The sequence below is a fragment of the Lontra canadensis genome, unplaced genomic scaffold, assembly GCF_010015895.1.
Source record: "Lontra canadensis isolate GAN:19392208 unplaced genomic scaffold, GSC_riverotter_1.0 scaffold15, whole genome shotgun sequence".
Classification (NCBI taxonomy): Eukaryota; Metazoa; Chordata; class Mammalia; order Carnivora; family Mustelidae; genus Lontra; species Lontra canadensis.
The window spans coordinates 19496450-19515384 of NW_022631009.1; the positions used below are offsets into that span (position 1 = coordinate 19496450).

At 36.5% G+C, this 18935-nt stretch overlaps 1 protein-coding gene across 1 annotated transcript in view; it reads left to right on the forward strand.

Annotated features, from left to right (window-relative positions):
- ANKRD46 (ankyrin repeat domain 46) overlaps positions 1-18935 on the forward strand; it is a 33383-nt gene that overhangs the window by 6916 nt on the left and 7532 nt on the right. The window contains exons 2-3 of the mRNA XM_032858581.1: positions 15872-15972; positions 18482-18819. Coding sequence (XP_032714472.1) covers positions 18509-18819 — 311 coding nt within the window. The 5' untranslated portion in view covers positions 15872-15972; positions 18482-18508. The remainder of the gene's footprint in view (positions 1-15871; positions 15973-18481; positions 18820-18935) is intronic.

The window sequence follows — 18935 nt, forward strand, 5'->3', positions numbered from 1 at the left end:
TTAAAATAAAATGTCCTGAGTGATGTTGTTGGAAGAATTTAGACATTTGTAACTTTGGTGGCATTTTTAGCCCTAAAGTCAAGTCAGTCTTTTTTTTCCCCAGTTGCCAACTGGCACAGCTTCTTTCATTTAAATCTTTATCTCCCGCCTCCCCATCTTTTGACTGTATTTTGCCTGTTGACTGTTATATTGATTTTTTTCTTGAAAACAAAAACTGGTATTGCCTAAAAAAAGGGTTTTCCCACAGTGAGCTTATTTTTATCTCACTTGTTTATTCAAGGTATCTTTTCAACTTGTTCTCTGGGTTATCTCCTTGGTCAGTTCCTAGAATTTACCACAGCTCTCAGTCAGCATCCAGTTCCTTGTGCTGTTTGTTCCACTTAAGTGTGGGATTTCTTAGGCCTTAATTCATCTCATTCTTGAAGCGATAGATATCTTTACACCCCACCCTTCCTTTGACCTTTGTCTTTTAATGAAACATGTAACAAAAACAGTATTTTTTGCCTCTTAGAAAGCAGTTAAAGGTGCATGTAACAGTAGGTTAGATATTAAGTAGTAATGACCACTCTAGGTTCTGTGTTAAATATTTGGCCCTAAGTAACAGAAAACCTAACTTAAACTGTCTTAATTTTAAAAAAGGGACTTCACTGATGCCTGTATTTCAAAATTCCAGAGTTAATATGTGCTTCAGATGAGGTTTGATTGAGGCTTGACTCCATTTTTCTCTCTGTGTGCTTCCTGTATGTGTGTGCACACATGCATATGTGTGTGTATGTGTGCACATGTGTATAAAATATATGTCAAAATGACAATTTTTTGGTATTATTTATACACACCGTATTTTTAGGAAAAAAAGAGAATGTATCACTCCAGCATTCCAAGCAGAGACTTATTGGACTGGTCACATGTCTACCTCTCAATAAACCACTACAGCTAGGGGAATATAAATATTAAATGGCTTAATATAATCAAGTCTGACCCTTTAAGGCATGTGAACAGTGAAGAGTTATACTGTTGGGTACTCTGGTGCAGAAAAATGTAGGAATAGATACTAGGTAGGCAGCCAGTGTGTCCACTACAGTGGCAGTAGCCTTCTGAGGATAGAAAAACACATATAGTTGGTTTAGATCAAAATGGTACATTAAGTTCACATTTCAGTACATGGCAATAATTAATCAAACCTAAAAAGAGGGAACCAGAAAAATGTAGTGAGAACAGCACATAAATTAAACATCTCTATGGAGTAGAAGCACAGTGTGATGAGTGGAGCTGCAGCTGTTCTGGAAGTGGGCAGTGGTGGGCAAATATTTGGCTCCTGCTGGGTGATGAGGATTACAAGTGCTCCACACAGGACAGGAGTGGAATAAGATTATGGCTTAAAGTCAAGGCTTTGGGTAGAAATTCCCTAAGCAGGAAAGGAGTCCAAATAAAACTGTTCTTGACTGCTGTTGGAATCAGATGGCTTAAAGAAACTGGACCTAGCAAGGCAGACGGACATGGCAGTCTCACAGCCAGGAACTGAACTGGGCTTTGGCTCAGCAACTAAATCTGTAATAGCCCCATTATCACTGAGAGAATAGAGCTCAACTTACATTTTGTAAGACCTGGTTCTGGACTACATTCCCACGTGGCAAAGTGGAGGCAGCTATCAGAAGGAGTGAGCATGGGGGAGAAGGAATGGAGAACAAAAACCAAAACTTTCTCTCAAAAGAAGCTTGCAGCACAAATTCTGAAAAGAATGAAGAAGATGCTAAGTGCTAAGAAGAACTCATCGAACAATAGTAACACTGGAACATAGATTCAGTCCTGACAAAAAATTTTAGGAAACCATCCATCAAAGATTTTTAATTAAGTATCTATATGCTCAAAGAGAAAAAGGACTCACATTTATTAAAAATGAAGAGTAAATTATGAAACAAAAAGTAAAGTGGATATGAAGAATTAATTAGAAATGAAAAATTATAGTAGTTGAGTTTTTTTTTTTAGGTGTAATAAAATTTTAGATTCAAAGTAGCCTGAGCATAAGTAAATTAGAAGATGGAGCTGAGAAACTGCACTTAGAATGTAGCACAGAAAAACTTTTTTTTAAAGGATATGTTTATCATTGAGTTTCCAACATATATCGAATAGGAAGATACTGTTGAAAAGCACTACTTGAAGAGAATTTGCTAGAATGCAAGAACAGCATGAGTACTTAGATTATAAATCCACTCTGAATTCCAAGCAGGATAAGTAAATTCTCCTGAATAGATCCCAGTAAAGAGTAGAATATTGTAGAAAATTAAGGATAAAGTGAAAAATTTTAAGCCAAACAAAGAAAAAGACATTCCTACACAAGAACAACAGTTAGACTGAAACAGACATCTCCTGGCAATAATAAATGCCTGGAAGCATCAGGGCGAAAGCTTCAAGGTACTGAGGGAAAGTGACTGGCAACTACAACCTCACAATCAGCTGAACTTTTATTCAAGAATCAAGTCAAATCAAGTCATCTGCACATTTGCAAAAGTGAAAGAAGCTACTTCTCACATATCCTCACTAAAAGAAGTAAAGAGTGAACTTCAGCCAAAAGAGTGAATCCCGAGGGGAGGCATGGGATTTTTTGAAAAAGAGTGATCTGATTGATAAAATGTTAATAAATTTAGTTGACTTTAAGTTTTAGGGGTTTGGGAGAGGTATTTTTTTAAAGGGAAAGCTAAAACTCTTAGACAGAAATCTTGGAGCCATGTATGGTGGTTATAGTGCATTCTGGTCATTGTGTTCAGAATAAAATCCCAGATAATTTTAGACTTCAAGAAACATTATTAACATGTATGTCAAAATTTTTAAATAACTAGTTAAAAGAAATAGACAAGAAAGATAAACAGAAAACACAAAATAGATGATAAACAGAAAACACACAAAATAGGTGGAAATCAGTCCAAATAGGTTAGAAATCACAGAAAATACAAGTTGATTAAATTCACCTATGCGGGGGGGTACGCCTGGGTGGCTCAGTGGGTTAGAGCCTCTGCCTTCGGTCAGGTCATGATCCCAAGGTCCTGGGATTGAGCCCTGCATTGGGCTTTCTGCTCAGCAGTGAGTCTGCTTCCCTTCCTCTCTCTGCCTGCCTCTCTGCCTACTTGTGAACTCTGTCAAATAAGTAAAAATCTATTAAAAAATAAATTCACCTATGGGGAAAAAAATCTTCAGAACTGTTAAAATGCAATCTAGTTTCCTGTTTAGAGACATACACCTAAACCAGAGCTATTAATAAAGGTTGAAACAGAAAAATATCCCCTCAAAGTTATAACCATAGAAAGATACTACAATAATGTTAATATCATTAATGTCAAATGTTGAGGCAAGAAACATTAATAGGAATAAAGAAGCACACTAATAAAAGAAACAGTCTTCTGGGAAGATAGAGCAGTGATCCATGTACCTAAACATAGTCCCAAAATGTAACCCCAAATTACATGGGATTACAAGAAAAATCAATAAATTCACCATCATGGGGAGAAACTGTTAGCACTACTTTCAGAAGCTAATATATCAGATGGCAAAAAATTGGAAAAATACAGAATATTTCCACAACAAAATTAACAAGATTGATCAAATGTATGTATATGAAGAGTAGAATCCTGTCTTCAACTAATGCTTCATACATTCTTTTCAGATACACATGGCACATTAACCAAAAGAAAGTCTAAATTTTAAAAAATTCTTGCCCCAAAGACCATTTTCTTTTACCACAATGCAAATAAATTAGAAATGAACAAAAAGGTTTTCAAATCCCATGTATGGGTATTTAAAATGCATTTCTATATAATTAATAGGTTTAAAAGAGGACATCACAGAAATTATAATATTTAAACAACAGTGTGAAATACCAATGGGGTCCAGTTGACACTTTAATGTAAATTTATAGATTTTTTTTTCTTTTCCTAAAAAAAATTATATAGATTTAAATAAATTTGTTAAAAGGTAAGATTTAAAAGTGAGTTAAGGATACAAATCAAGAAAGTAAAAAAAAAAAAAGAAACCACATATAAAACTTAAAGTAGAAGAAATTAACAAGAAAAACCAGAAGCAGTAAAACAGGAGAACTGGTTCTTACCCTCCCCCACCAGATTATTTATTCGAGAGAGAGCATATGCACACATGCAGGGGGAGGGACAAAGGGAAAGGGAGAGATAGAACCTGCAAGCAGATTCCCCACTGAACTTGGAGCCAGATGGGGATGTGGGCTCAATGCCAGGGTTGTGAGACCCTGACCTGAGCCGAAATCAAGAGTTGGCTGCTTAACCAACTGAGCTACCCAGGCGCCCCAGTTTGAAAAACTAAATATAGAAACTTTTACCAATAATGATCTAGGAAAGAAAAACAAAACAGGAAAAAGCACAAATAAACAGCATCAGAAGCAAAAAAGGAAACTATGCAGATATAATAGAGATTTTTCAGTCAGGAGTGTGTGTAATGCATAACTTTATGCCAATAAATTGGAAAACTAAAAAGTTTAAGATAATAACTTCTGTGGGTCAGAGATTTCAAAGTGGCTTAGCTGAGTGGTTCAGGCTCAGTGTATTTCAATCAAGATTTCAGCCAGGACTAGCCATCGGAAGGCTTGGCTGGATCTTTTCCAAGGTGGCTCACTCACAAGACTATTGGCAAAAAGCTTCAGTTCCGTGCTTTTTACTGGCAGTACTTCATCACAGAAATGTCTGTAGTACTGCTTGGGTGTCCTCATGACACGGCAGCTGGCTTGTTTCAGAGTGAGTAATCCGTGACACAGTAAGGGGGAGGCTGCATTGTCTAATTTATGACCTGTCTCATAAGCCACTTCTACCATATCCTGTTTGTTAGTGGTGAATTAGTAAGCCTGTACTGGGTGGGGGGGTGGTTGGTACATAATTTAACTTGACCACTTGAAGAAAGATGTAGTGAATTTTCAGGCATGTTTTTAAACCAGCGCACTGCACTTAATGTAAGTGATATGGCAATACATAGAAAATTCAAGAGAACCTGTAGATGTATTAATAGAATTACTAAGAACTCAGCAGGGTTGCTGATGTGAGTCAGCACGTATGCATCAGTTTCGTTCTTTGTGCTGGTAATAACCAAAGTAAAACTGTAGTAAAAAGAGACCTCAATCACAGCAGAAAGAACAATGAGTTTTTTAAAAAATAAAATGTATAACAGATATACAAGACCTTCATGGGGAAGATTATAAAAATGTATTAAAAAGATGGCAAAGAATATCCAGAGAGTTCACGTTCAAGGGTATGACTTTGTGTAGTAAATAAAATTTCCAATAGGCTTTCTGTGGTACATGTCAAAATAATCCTGACCCTCAGATGGGATAGAAGATTGCGGATAATTGTTATAATGATTATGAAGAACAACGTTGTGAGACTTGCCATAGAAGATATCAAGAACTAGTGATGATGATGACACTAAAGTAATTAAGACAGTGTGATATTGGCACATATATGTTCCACAGACCGTTAGAACAGAGCAGAGAGCCAGAAACAGATATATATATAGAAGAAATTTGTTGTATATTAGAGCTACATTATCCAGTATTGTGGCTATTTAAATTTTAAATGTAAAGTGCCTAGCTTTAGTAACTGCAGTAGTGGTTCTCAGCATTCTGGTGTTCTAGTATTAATGCTGTTTTTCGGTATTTGGGGTGATATACTGTGGGGTTTAGGGGCATTTTAAAAACTTTTTAAAGTATTTATGTCTTGGAACATACCAAGGGAATTATATGGAGAGCCATGTAGCTAAAAACTTGAGATCCTTGGTCACTAATCACTTTTTCTCATATTGGTCACAATGACCTGGTAGGTCTCTGGGCAGTTAAAAATAGTTTCTTGGGAAACCGATACAGGGATTTGCCAGCCCTACTCCCATTTCTGAAAAATTCCCTAGAACTCTGAGTACGTAGATTTAAAGTGAGTCAACTCACAGATCTGCCATTTTAACAGGAGAGGCTTTGTAGGGGCCAGGTCTCAGTCAGAAAGAATGTTGTTATAATTCATTGTCCTTTTCACTCTGAAATACTGTTCTATTGATGAAGCTATCAGGACTGCTGATTCAGCTCTGCCGTAGAATACTGGCATTTCCCACATTGTGCCCCACATTTTAGGTTCCTAACTGGCAGCTAGAAGAAAGCTCCAGCCAAAAAAATACAACTTCTCCCTGTAATTCTTATTTTTATCCTCCTAAAATGGGCCAAAAAATTTAGGGGGGAAAATCCTTATTTCTCTTTTCTTTAACCTATAGTCGTTTGAATGTCACTCCTTATTTTCTTTCTCTGGGTATCAGAGGACGCCTCCCCAGAATAGGTTGCCCCACAGTCTAAAAGGGAGCAGCAGGCAAGGAAACAAAGGCTCCCCTTAAAGTCTCAGACGTCTGTTCTTCATCCTTTACTCGCTTTCTACCAAAGGTCTTATCCTTAATTCTTAGGGAATTAAGGAAAAAGAGGAAATGTCTCACACCCCAAATGGTGGTCCTTTTGTCACTGTTCATAACCATGCCGTTTTTAGAGGCTGTTTGGTTCAGTTGGTTCCTTAGTCCTCTCTTCAGTCATTTTTTTCATCATATATCCTTATTTACTAGGGTCCCCAGAGGTTCGAATAAGTGAGGTAGGATACGAGTCTAATAATGACATGTCAGGAGTTCTTGAATTTTAAGTGTCTTCATAGGCGACATCACTGTAAGCAGTATGGAGCCCTCGACCACAGTGGTTCATATAGCTTCACATGCAATCAGAGCACACCTCAAAGAAGTCTGCTAGATCCTTTGTGGGCTTGTATAGCCTAGGGAGGTGCCTTGTCTACCCTATGTCACTATGTGAAGGATGCCATACATGCTAGCATCCATCTGGTGCACAACTGAAAGCATTAGGTGGGGACAGATTACAATAAAACTGTGACAAACTTATGTTAAAAATGATGTACCTTATATTTCCACCATGAATCATGAATGGAGCCAGAGTCTTGAGGGTAAGGGGTAGTTTGCTTGTCAAGTAGCATGTTAAGTTAACGGCCTTTCTGATTCTCAGTATCCTTAAATGTAAAATAAGGAGATTGAGTTGAATAATCCTGAATGGCCTTCCTGGCTTAAAAACTTCATAGAAGTATTCAACTTTCTCCTTAAAACAGAGTCTTGTGCCATCAGACTACTTGAGGTGAATCTGGCTTACATTTTGTGAACTATTTAGAAAATGAGTAATTTACAAAAGTTGTAGTTCCTGTATTTTTAAATAACACCAAATAAATAAGTAGGAATGTCATTTTTTTAGGCAGGGAAGGGCAGAGGGAGAGAGAATCTCAGTTTCACAACCCTGAAATCATGACCTGCGCTAAAATCAAGAGTTGGACGCTTCACTGAATGAGCCTCCTAGGCACTCCAGGAGTGTCATTTTTTTAACACTTTAATTTTGTATAAATGAAATCTGCTGAGGTGGGTTTAATGAGATTTAGATCTCCAAATAGTCCTGGAGTCATAGTTATGCTATTAATTTGCTTGGTAAACTTTTAAATTGAGGTATAATTGACATGCAACATTATGTTAGGTAAACTTTTTTTTTTTTTTTTTAAGGAAAATTGAGCTTTATCTCAACTCTGAATTTTCACTAATTAAGAATTATTGATGGGGCGCCTGGGTAGCTCAGTGGGTTAAAGCCTCTGCCTTCGGCTCAGGTCATGATCCCAGGGTCCTGGGATCGAGCCCCGCGTCGTGCTCTCTGCTCAGCGGGGAGCCTGCTTCCTCCTCTCTCTCTCTGCCTGCTTCTCTGCCTACTTGTGATCTCTGTCTGTCAAATAAATAAATAAAATCTTTAAAAAAAAAAAAGAATTATTGAGAATGATAATGATAAGTAACTGAAATAAAACAGGAACGCCTGGCTAGTTCCTTCAGTAGGGCATTAGTATCTTGATATCAGGATCGTGAGTTCGAGCCCCACATTGGGTGTAGAGATCTAAAATAAATAAGTAAGTAAGTAAACTTTAAAAACAAAAACAAAACAAAAGAAAAAAGAAATGAACAAAAACTTCAAAGTGTTCCCTCTTGCTCTATTCTGGTTGTAGATGCTGAAGTTGTACTTGAAGCCCAGGTAGGCCACAAGGTGGCACCATTAGGTCACAGATAAAGTGCTGTTGTTGCCAAAAAAACCGATTTTTTAAAAAATCACTTTATTACAAAAATAATTCATATGCATGAAAGACTTAAGATTGGCATTCCAGTGCTTATTTAATATCTTTATTATATAATTACAAATTATAAACTGAAGACTTCCTATGGGGGCAAGTCATTTACTAAGAATATTAAACATTCTAAAATTACACAGTAAAGATTTTGGAAAATACTGAAAGGTATTAGAATAAAATAAAATATCCACGGTACCAGTACTCCATTTGTGAACAATTAATTTTTATTTTAAGCCAATATTTTTCCAAAAGTTGAACTGAACTAAATTTTAATGCAAGAATATAAGTAAAGTAGTACAAACATTGGAGAAAATATATAACAGAAATCCTTGTTTGGTGTTTTTTTGATTTTCTGATGGAGAAAGAAAATTTTACGCAAGTATTTTCTCACTATCCCAATGAGTAAGAAATCCATGAGAATAATGACTCCAGGAACTTAGTCACTTCCTATAAAGTAGAAAATATTCCCAAATATTTTGTTGTTGTTTTCTCACACATAGAAAAGATTACTTTGAGGAGATTGCAAAGAGTTAATTCAGAATATATGACTGAATGTTTCCTGTAAGCATGTGACTGATGTTTCCTGTGAAGTAAGAAACATTTCCAGATATTTATATTGTTCTTCTGCAGTTTGAAAAATTTACTTTGAATGAAATGATTATAAGGAGTTAATTCAGAATATGTGGGCTAGACTAATGTTTCCCTTTACGTAATCTTTGATGAAAAGTTTCCTAAACTAATTCATTATACGAAAAAGAATCTTATGAAAGCAAACTTAGTGCCATTTGTTTTTTGCCCATAAAATGAGGATAATTGATCATACTTACCTTTTATATAAGACTTATCTAAGGGTTAAATCAATCATTCCAGGAAAAACAATAAGCGCCTGGAATATAACAACTTAGTAAATGTTAAATATTGTGTATCTCATGTTGCTAAGCAGTTGTTGCATAGTAATAGCAGACATATAAACAAATCCTTGTTTCTTTTTTCATTAAGGTTTTTTTCCTAAGAGTGTTTACTAAGTAGTACCTGATTAGCCTACTTTCAATTATTCTATGAACTTAAACATAATGAACTGGCCTTTAGTAGCATCCTGTAATTCACACATTTCAATTAACCTCACCTTTATTGCTTTAATAAAGTTTTAATTAAGAAGCAATTGAAAGCTTGGCATTGAAGAAATCACAACATTAAGAATTTTAAACAAATCAAGTTAGACTTGGAAATATCACAAAATCAGATATAAAGTAAAAATATATCTGTAGTAGATCCAGATCTATCTAAAAATTATTCATTTGAACTTCTGTTAATTATTTTTGAGACTTGGAAGTAAAATTCAGAAGGTTCTACTTATAAACTTCCTCCTTCAGATGGTCTTCATGGTGCTAGAATATCCTGAAAGGATAATATTCTCAATTCTTTTTTAATTTACTTTCATGCTATCAAAAAGGGCCTACCTTTTTTCTTTTTTAAGAACTCAAAACAAATATCCACATATTTTGCCTTTATTTTGGACAGATAACTCCAAGGTTAAGAATTGAGATTCTAGCCATACAATCTGTGAGAATTTATTTCCCAGGCCCTTCTAAGACAGTCATCCAAAAAAATTGATAAATAGGCGTTCTAAAAGGGATTCAGATTAAAGTGAACTATAGTTTAACATGAACCATACACCAGAATCTTTGAAGTTTTTATTGTGAGCAAAGCAAGCATTGCATCAGGATTGCTGTCAAAGTAAAACTGTTTTCCATAAAGAAATAAGACCAGGGCACCCAGGTGACTCAGTTGATTGAACATCCATCCGACTCTTGGTTTCAGCTCAGATCATGATCTCAGGGTTGTGGAATCAAGCTCCAAGTGGGGCTCTGGTCTCAGCAGGGAGTCTGCTTAAGATTTCTTCGACTCCCACTGCCCCCCACCACATTCTCTCTCAAATAAATAAATAAATCTTTAAAAAAGAAAAAAAAACACTAATTCCACATTATAGCTGGATCCATTTGTGTCACATCTGTTAAATACATTGCCTGAGAATCCATTATGATAGATTCCTTTACGAGAATTATGAGAACCTATCATGATAGTACTAAAATACTATTTAAAGGTCTCTTAGACTATGTTTTGTTTGTTTTTTAAGATTTACTTATTTTAGAGAGAGAGAGTGAGCAGGGGGAGGGGCAGAGAGAGGGGGAGATAAGCAGACTTCCTGCTGAACAGGGAGCCCCACACAGGGCTTGATCCCAGAACCCTGAGATAATGACTTGAGCCAAAATTAAGAGCCAGTCACTTAACCAACTGAGCCACCCAGGTGCCCCTCTCAGATTATGTTTTGATGAGCTTAAAATGTCAGTAAATTTAAATTCGGGTAATAGGAAAAATGCAAAGCAATTTTTTTAATGTGCTAAGGAATTTAATAAGAAAATTATGGAAAATTAGAATATTAAAGATTAACACCATTAAAATTATTTTTTGAAGACTGGTAATGTAGAAGGGTGTTCATGATACAGTAAGTAAAAAAGTTTAACATTTGCATTTATAGTATGAATTAAATATATATTTATACAGAGAAAAAAGGCTGGAGGGCCATAGCACCAAAATAGTAATAATAGTTATTTCTAGTTGGTAGGATTATGGGTAACTTTTATTTTCTTCTCTTTGTTCATATTTATTTTCTTAATAAATTTACAATAAATTATAGGTTTGGTCATAAAAAATGTTACCTTAAAATCTTGTTAAGATGGGGTGCCTGGGTGGCTCGGTCAGTTAAGCATCTGCCTCTGGCTCAGGTCATGATCCCAGAGTCCCTGGATTGAGCCCCTCATCAGGCTCCTTGCTTAGTGCTGAGTCTGCTTCTCCAACTCTGCCCCTCAACACGCTCGTGCTTTCTCTGTCTCTCTTTTTCTCAAATAAATATTTTAAAAAATAAAATAAAATCTTTTTAAGATGAACTTAATTGAATGTATAAATCACAAAGAATTATTGGATTCTCCTATGTCTAGATTTCAGAAAAAATATGCCAGGCACTATGTAATATGCAAGGATACACAGACATCTCAGACCCATTTCTTGCATTTTAGAGACAAGGTCTGGCAGGAATTTTTGTAAACAGTTGTGAATAAGCAACCGAGCTTTGTGTGAACCATTTCCTACTGATTATCTTGATAACTGCATAGAGGTGGCATATTAGAAATAGTGTGGACTAAATTTGAAGCCCACTCTGCCATTTAATAGCAGTGTGGCGTTAGATTCATTAACCTCTCTGAGCCTCGGAAATTATTAAGACTACTATATTAAAGAAATGTAGCTATTGAAGAAAAGCAGGCTGAAAAAATATATTATTAACATTTTGAGAAGGAATTGTTAAAATTTTGACTTGTGCAGAGCTAGATTTCTTTTAGATGTGGCTTTTTCCCCTTACCTAGTATCTGTGGATCTGTACAGCACTTGGATTTTAAGAACAGTAATTCTAAAGTGCTAGCAGTTAAGATTTAATGACTTCATTGGAACTTCTTTTTTTATGGTTCTTTGAGGTTATTTTTGTATTTTGAAACAACTGTATCCTTTTAAAAGGTTAAGAATAACCACATGAAGTATAAAGAATCCAGATTTGGGTTTCCATTTACTGTATATCGCTCTCAGTTTTAGTGCTTTTCTAGGACATTAGAAAATGTAGGCAGTCCGATCTGATAATGTGTCTCTCCAGGTATGCCATTTTTCCCTTGCATTTTGCTGAAGTGTCTGGTGCTTTGATCTCTGATCAAAGTTGCTGTGTAGGCATAATGTCAGTCCATTTGAACCAAGAATGTATCACTTAGTCTTGCCTTTCCCAGTGAAAGGCAAAATGAAAAATAAATCAATACATTATGTATGGTTGGTGATACTGGATATAGAAGATGAATTTAAAGTTCGGTTTAATGAGTATATATTAAAATATTACAACAGGTTTTCTCCATTAGTTCTTACCCACCAAGAATACTATCTTAAGGTTATGTAGATATGACCCAGTATTGACATAAAAATATAAAAGAAAAAGAATACTAACTAGAACTTTCTATCAAGTCAGTGACTCACATGCTTCCTCTAAAATCTTCTTATTGTTTTGTCATTTGGATTGAGACATGCGTTGTGTAGCATTAGGAGTTCTTGTTACTGACATCTAGGTGACTGCTTCCCTCCAAGACATGACCCCCAGAGTCCGCCTTTTAACAATCCCAGGGAATTGGCCTCTGAACTAGTCACTGTCCTTCATGGATACTGTCCCTTAGGAACCAGGCTGTGGTGAACAAGGAGAGGATTTGGGGGGCTTGACTGTTCCCACAATTGACTGTTCTTGTGGGTTTTCCTCTGCCAGGAATCTGTTATCAATTTCCTTTCTTGGAGGTCTTTACTCCCCACTAGAGGTCACCCATTGCTAGATGATGCTCTGTTACCAGGGGATCAATGCTCAATGTTCCATGCAGGCTATCTTCAGTACAGCAGAGAAGTATCTCCCCAGAACTATGCCCATCCTCAGGAAGGTAATTCTATTACCTTATAAAAACTATTAATTTTTGAGTACTTAAGTCACACAATTAGTAAGTAGCTAAACCGGGATTCAAACCCCACCTCCAGATACATTCTGGGTGAGGGAGCCAAGCTCTTTTAACATCTTCTGACACTAGAAAAAGTGCCTGTCTAGAGTATTGTACACTCCCGGAAGTAGTCCCTCAGGAAAGTCAGACTGTATATTAGCTCTCTCCCTCCTCCTCTTCCTACCTTAAAAAGCAGTCTTCACTATGCTTAGATTTTATGTTCATTTACAGGGGAACAGACTCATCTGTCTGTGAATCTGGAAAGATAGTAGTTCAGTTTTCATACTCACACATTAATGTTTCTAACTCTACTTGTGGAATGGTTCTTACTGCACATTACCTTTGGTAAATACTAGGGTCCTTATTCCATAAATTATCTCTCGCTGTCCTGGTTGCGAGATGATTCCCAAAGAACACCTTACTTTCTCTTTTCTTTTCTTTTTTTGCATGGGGACAATAGGCACCTTCAGACTTGACTGTCTTTTTTTTTTTTTTTTTTTTAAGATTTTGTTTGTTTATTTGAGAGAGAGAGAACACAAGTAGGGGGGGAGGGCAGAGGAGAAGCAGACTGAGCAGGGCTTGATCCCAAGACCCTGGGACCAGGACCAGAGCTGAAGGCAGACGCTTAACTGACTAAGCCACCCAGGCTCCCCATCAATTTTCATTTAATCCAAATCTTTAAACCTTCATACCAGCAATTAAACTCCTGGCCATTTGTCCTAGAGAAATGAAGACGTCTGTTCACATAAAAACATATACCTGAATGTTTTAGAAGCTTATTAACACCCCCAAACTGGAGACAACCAGATGTCCTTCAAAGGGTGAATGGCTAAACAAGCTCTGGTGCATCCATACCATGGAATACTACTCCACAAGAGAAAAGAATCATACTATTGATACACACTACAACCGGAATGAATCTTCAGGGAATTATGTTGAGTGAGAAAAAAAAGCCAACCCCAAAAGGTTACATACTGTATGGTTCCATTTATATAACATTCTTGAAATGACAGAATTCTAGAAATGGAAGACAGGATAGTGGTTTCCAGGGGATAAGGTGGGGTGAGGGTGGAAGGGAAGTAGGTGTGGCTGTAAAAGGGCAATATGAGAGAGCTCTGTGGTGATGGAAATGTTCTAGATCTTGATTATCAATGTCAGTATCCTAGTTGTGATATTAGAGTTTTGTGAGATAATAACATCGGGGGAAACTGGGTGAAAGTACACAGGATCTCTTTGTACTATTTCTTTGAACTTCGTGTGAATCTACAATTATTTCAAAAAGTTTAATTAAAAAATCTTTAGTCCTCTTCATTCCTTGAACCATAGTTAATATGTGTTCTGAGTTTTATTTTCATAACTTCTTGAGAAGCTATTAATAGATTTCTAGTGATTAGGTTCTAAATGGGGTGTTAGACATTTTCTTGGCAGGTTTCAAGTATAATTAGATCTAATGCATTTGTGTAATAATAAATTTGAAATCACATAAATCTGTAATTTGATCAAATGTATTTTCTTACGGGACTTGCCATCAAAAGAAAGTGGCAGAAGCATTGTCTTGTGAATTTAAAGAAACTTTCTTAAGACTTTTTAAAAAGTTTTTATTTAAATCCCAGTTAACTCACATAGTGTAATATTAATTTCAGGTATACAGTATAGCAATTCAACACTTCATACAACACCCAGTGCTCATCACAAGTGCACTCCTTAATCCCCATCACCTATTTAGTCCATCCCCCCACCCACTCCCCTTACGGTCACCATCAGTTTAGGAACTTTCTTACGAATTTAACAGGTCATTTAAAGGGGTAACTATTTAATCTATAATTCTATCTCCAAATGAGAAGCAAAGTTTGTTCTTTTCATAATGTGAACCCCAGTATCTTCAGAATAACACCTGCAGCATTTTAACATTGAAAATAGTGTATTAGAGGTAGGCTTTAGTCATGAAGATTCAGCCTCCAGTGGTCAGGATAAGAAAGTAAAGGTACTATACTTTGGATGAACTCAGAATATTTGTGATTAGAAATTGATTAGAAAGTGATTAAGTGGCTGTAATTTGAAGTTTGTTTAAACTGGTACATATAATTTGTCAGCCCTCATCTTCTAGTCTTGCAGTGACAACCCTTATGATACAACCTGATTTATGTATTTAAATGGAGCCTCATAAGATACCATTAATTATTTCTTGTACAAGTTTATTTAAAGGGAATTGATAATATTGAGCATGAATAACCAGTAAAAACTTAATCTGAATCTCAGCCTGAGCCACAAATTCGAGATTTAGTCTTTATACCCTACCACTTAGCATAGTATCTGCCATATTTTGAGCACATAGTAAATGTTAGTTTCATGAATTTACATTGATTTTTTGTGGTCCCTGCTGCCTGTGCATGACCCTACTTCCACAATCCCTTTAAGGGGCAGACAGGGTACTTGAGATGTCTCTTAGTGTAGAGGGGAAACGTGAGGGGGTCCCAGCAAAAGCATGAAGGTGGGACAGCAGCATGTTTCAGGAGGAGCATGGTCTGGTGGAAAAGTCTGCAGATAGATTTGGGCCAATTTTTCTTTCACACTGAAGAGCAAAAGGGGCAGAGGATCCATCTCATAGGGAGATTTAAGTATCAGCATTCAGGATGGATTAGAAATATTTTTCCTTAAATGTATCCTGTTTGGTTTAAATATCAATATTGGCTGTTTTTACTTTCCCCCCATAGCATTTTATTTCTGGAAATGCTTTTGTGGGCTACTGTGAGATCTAGCCACTATTTATAATATGAAAAATAGGCATTCTGAATTCCAGTGACTTAGAATGAATTTTCAGAGTCCAGTTTGTCCTCTACTAGTGGCACATAATTTGATTCTTTTTCTTTTATCTTGTTGGCCATGCTTTCTTGTTTGGGGCAACAGAGCCACTCCTTAGGAGGCCTTCTGTTCTCCCTTTTCCCTACTTTATTACTCGTCAGTTACTACTAGCCTCACAAATTGATGCTTTACCAATAGATTTTCTGGAGAATATTCACGGAGCCGACCAGCTTGTCTGTGTTTAATAGAACAGCTAGACTTATGTCACACCCTTATTATAACTGAAGTTTTTGTTTACTGTAGATCCTGTTGTCACATTTCTGGATATTCTGTTGAACGTTCTTAAGAATTCAGAGAAACTGCTGGGGTGACCACTGAAAGAAAGATCTAATCTTCAGGCTTACGTGAGTATTTTTCTGCTGTCAACTTCCTCACAATATGTGAAAGCTACGATACCTTGTTTTATGGCTTATTCAGTTCTGTGATCAAGATGAAATATGTTATCTATCATTGGCCTTATTTAATTTGGGGGTAAAGTTAGTTTCTCAAGGACACAAAGAAAATCACAAAATACACCACACTTATTCTCACTTAAAAAATAAACAAGGAAAGCTTTTTATCCCCCCCACTGAGCCAACATTCAAAAGAATCCCAAGTCTTCAACCACAAGAATTCTTACTGTGTTAGAACCAAAAATATCATGTTTGTTTTTCATTATCTGTTCTTATTGATTTTAGCCAAAAGACGGTATCTCTTGAAAAGCACTTGATATGTGGTATTTTATTTTTTTTTAATGCTTCTGATAACTTTGTCCTTTTTAATGATCTAATCCAGTGAATATGGTAGGGGAAAATAGGGAGGTTACCCTCAAAAGAGAATTCTTGACTATTTTATTTTATTTATTTATTTTTAAAGATTCTATTTATTTACTTGGCAGAGATCACAAATAGGCAGAGAGGCAGGCAGAGAGAGAGGGGGAAGCAGACTCCCCGGCAGGGCTCAATCCCAGGACCTGAGCCAAAGGCAGAGGCCTAACCCACTGAGCCACCCAGGCGCCCCAATTCTTGAATATTTTAAAGAGTAATTTCTTCTTAATGAGTTGATTTCTTTAAAAAGCATTATATAGTGTCATAATCTGAAATCGGTTTTATCTCAATCTCGGTATTTCTTAATCCTTAGCAGATTTTTCCCATATTTAGAATTATCCTTAGCAACAACTTCTCACCTGTTATATGCAGCATGTCATTAAGTTGTGCTAATTCTATCTTCTCTATCCCTCTCCATTGTGATCCCTTCTATCTGCCACTACCTTAGATCAGGCTGTCATCATTTCTTAGTGACCTGCTGATCTTCCAGTCTCCAGCCTCAACCCCCTCTAAACTAACCTTTCCTTCTGACAAAGTAATCTTTCTGAAAGACAAATATAATAAGACCATGCCATTTCCATGGGTTGAAATCTTTCAGTGACTCCTTACTAAAATTCAGTATAATAACCCTTACATAGAGTTGTTAGGAAGATTAAATAAAATTCATTAGACACCTTGGTGCGATGCCTGCCTTGGAACAGGCCTTCAGTGTGTGTTAATATTTTCCCTTTGCACAGAGAAGCCATGAAACCAGCAGAGCTCTGGTGGAAGGTAGCCCACATCTAGAAGGACCGCGGCTCTGCTGGGAAACCAGGCTAAAAGGAGTGGTGGCCAAGAATCTCAACAAACTCCATAGCCATGCTTTCCTGAATCCCCTTGAGGTTAGACACAAGAATAGATTGGTCTAACATCCAGTTCTATCAGTGTTCCAGAAAGAAAGCCTTTGTCCGACAAATTATAAGCCAACCCTGTCTGTGACTCAGTTTTTTTAACTATAGAGTGAGGGAGTCATCTCTATAAACATATTGGTCTTTGCCTTTGTGTTTTCTTCTTTTGGTTTGTTTTCTCTTGAGTTTCTTACAAGGTTTCTTTTGTCAGACTTTAACTTTCCTTAACTGAACCAAGAGGAGGTCAGGGAGATACACACACACACACACACACAGAGACCAAGAGACTGCTGGGGTAGTGTAAAGTATCAGTGAAAGAGGTGTGGATGCACTGGAGAGGCTAGGTTGTTCAGATGGGTTAAATTTGTGGAGTGGAAACAGTTGGGATTACTGCCTTTGTTCAGCCTCTATTCCCAAACAGACCTATTTTTTTTCGTCTCCGTCTTCATACAGTGGGAGTTTGGCAAAATCAGATTATTTAGATAACCACAGAATAGCAAAATAGAATCAATACTATAAAAAAGTCTGAATTGATTCCATGGTATTTCCAATTTTTCAATTCAGTTTGTTGCTTTTCTTAGCTTTTCTCTTTCTATGAAAATTGAAGTTTCTGCTATAGACAGAACATTCAGCGATCTTTATTAAATACAAATAAGCTATTTCATTGTTTTTTCTTACTGATTTAATTAACTTTTGAGTAGGTAGTTCTGTTTACCATGTAGAATATCTCAAATATGATAAAAAGCACATATGGGAAAGAGCATTACTTTGTTTTAAATAAGAATCTCTACCAGCAGTAGTGTGTGTTTGACGTTTAAGGGTCACGTTATGTATGTCTTCTGACAATGCAATAAACTAAAATCTAAGCAATTATATCTTGCTTAGTTTTTAAAAGTTCTTAATCTTTTGCCTAATAAAAAGCAAAATAGAGCTTTATAGTAATTTATTTGCAGTTTTGATCAAGTGGATATGAAGAAAATAAGACATTTTAATGAGAAATAAAATATAATTGATAACTTTGTTGTTGTTTCTGTTTGCTGAGGTAATTTATTGGAGGCAGGAGGCCAAGAAGGATAAGAAATAGTGCTTCTCTAAATGACTTTATTGTCTTGATTTAGTTTGGCTTCTCCGAATCTCAGTCACCTCGTATTTCATTACAGGCATAGTCCATCCACTCCGTCAGAATAATGTCCTACGTTTTTGTAAATGATTCGTCTCAGACTAATGTGCCCTTGCTACAAGCCTGTATTGATGGAGACTTTAACTATTCCAAGCGGCTTTTGGAAAGTGGCTTTGACCCAAATATTCGTGACAGCAGGGGCAGAACTGGCCTTCACCTTGCAGCAGCCAGAGGGAATGTAGACATCTGCCAGCTGTTGCATAAATTTGGTGCTGATCTTCTGGCCACAGACTATCAAGGAAACACAGCTCTTCATCTCTGTGGCCATGTGGATACTATTCAATTCTTAGTTTCCAATGGACTCAAAATTGATATTTGGTAAGTGCTCTGTGGTTTTTTAAGTCTAGACATTTCTTCCCATTAGTTTGTCAACCAGTGGTCCAATCTCAGAGTCTATTGATTCTGCTTTCTCATTGATCAGCTGCAGTGACAAG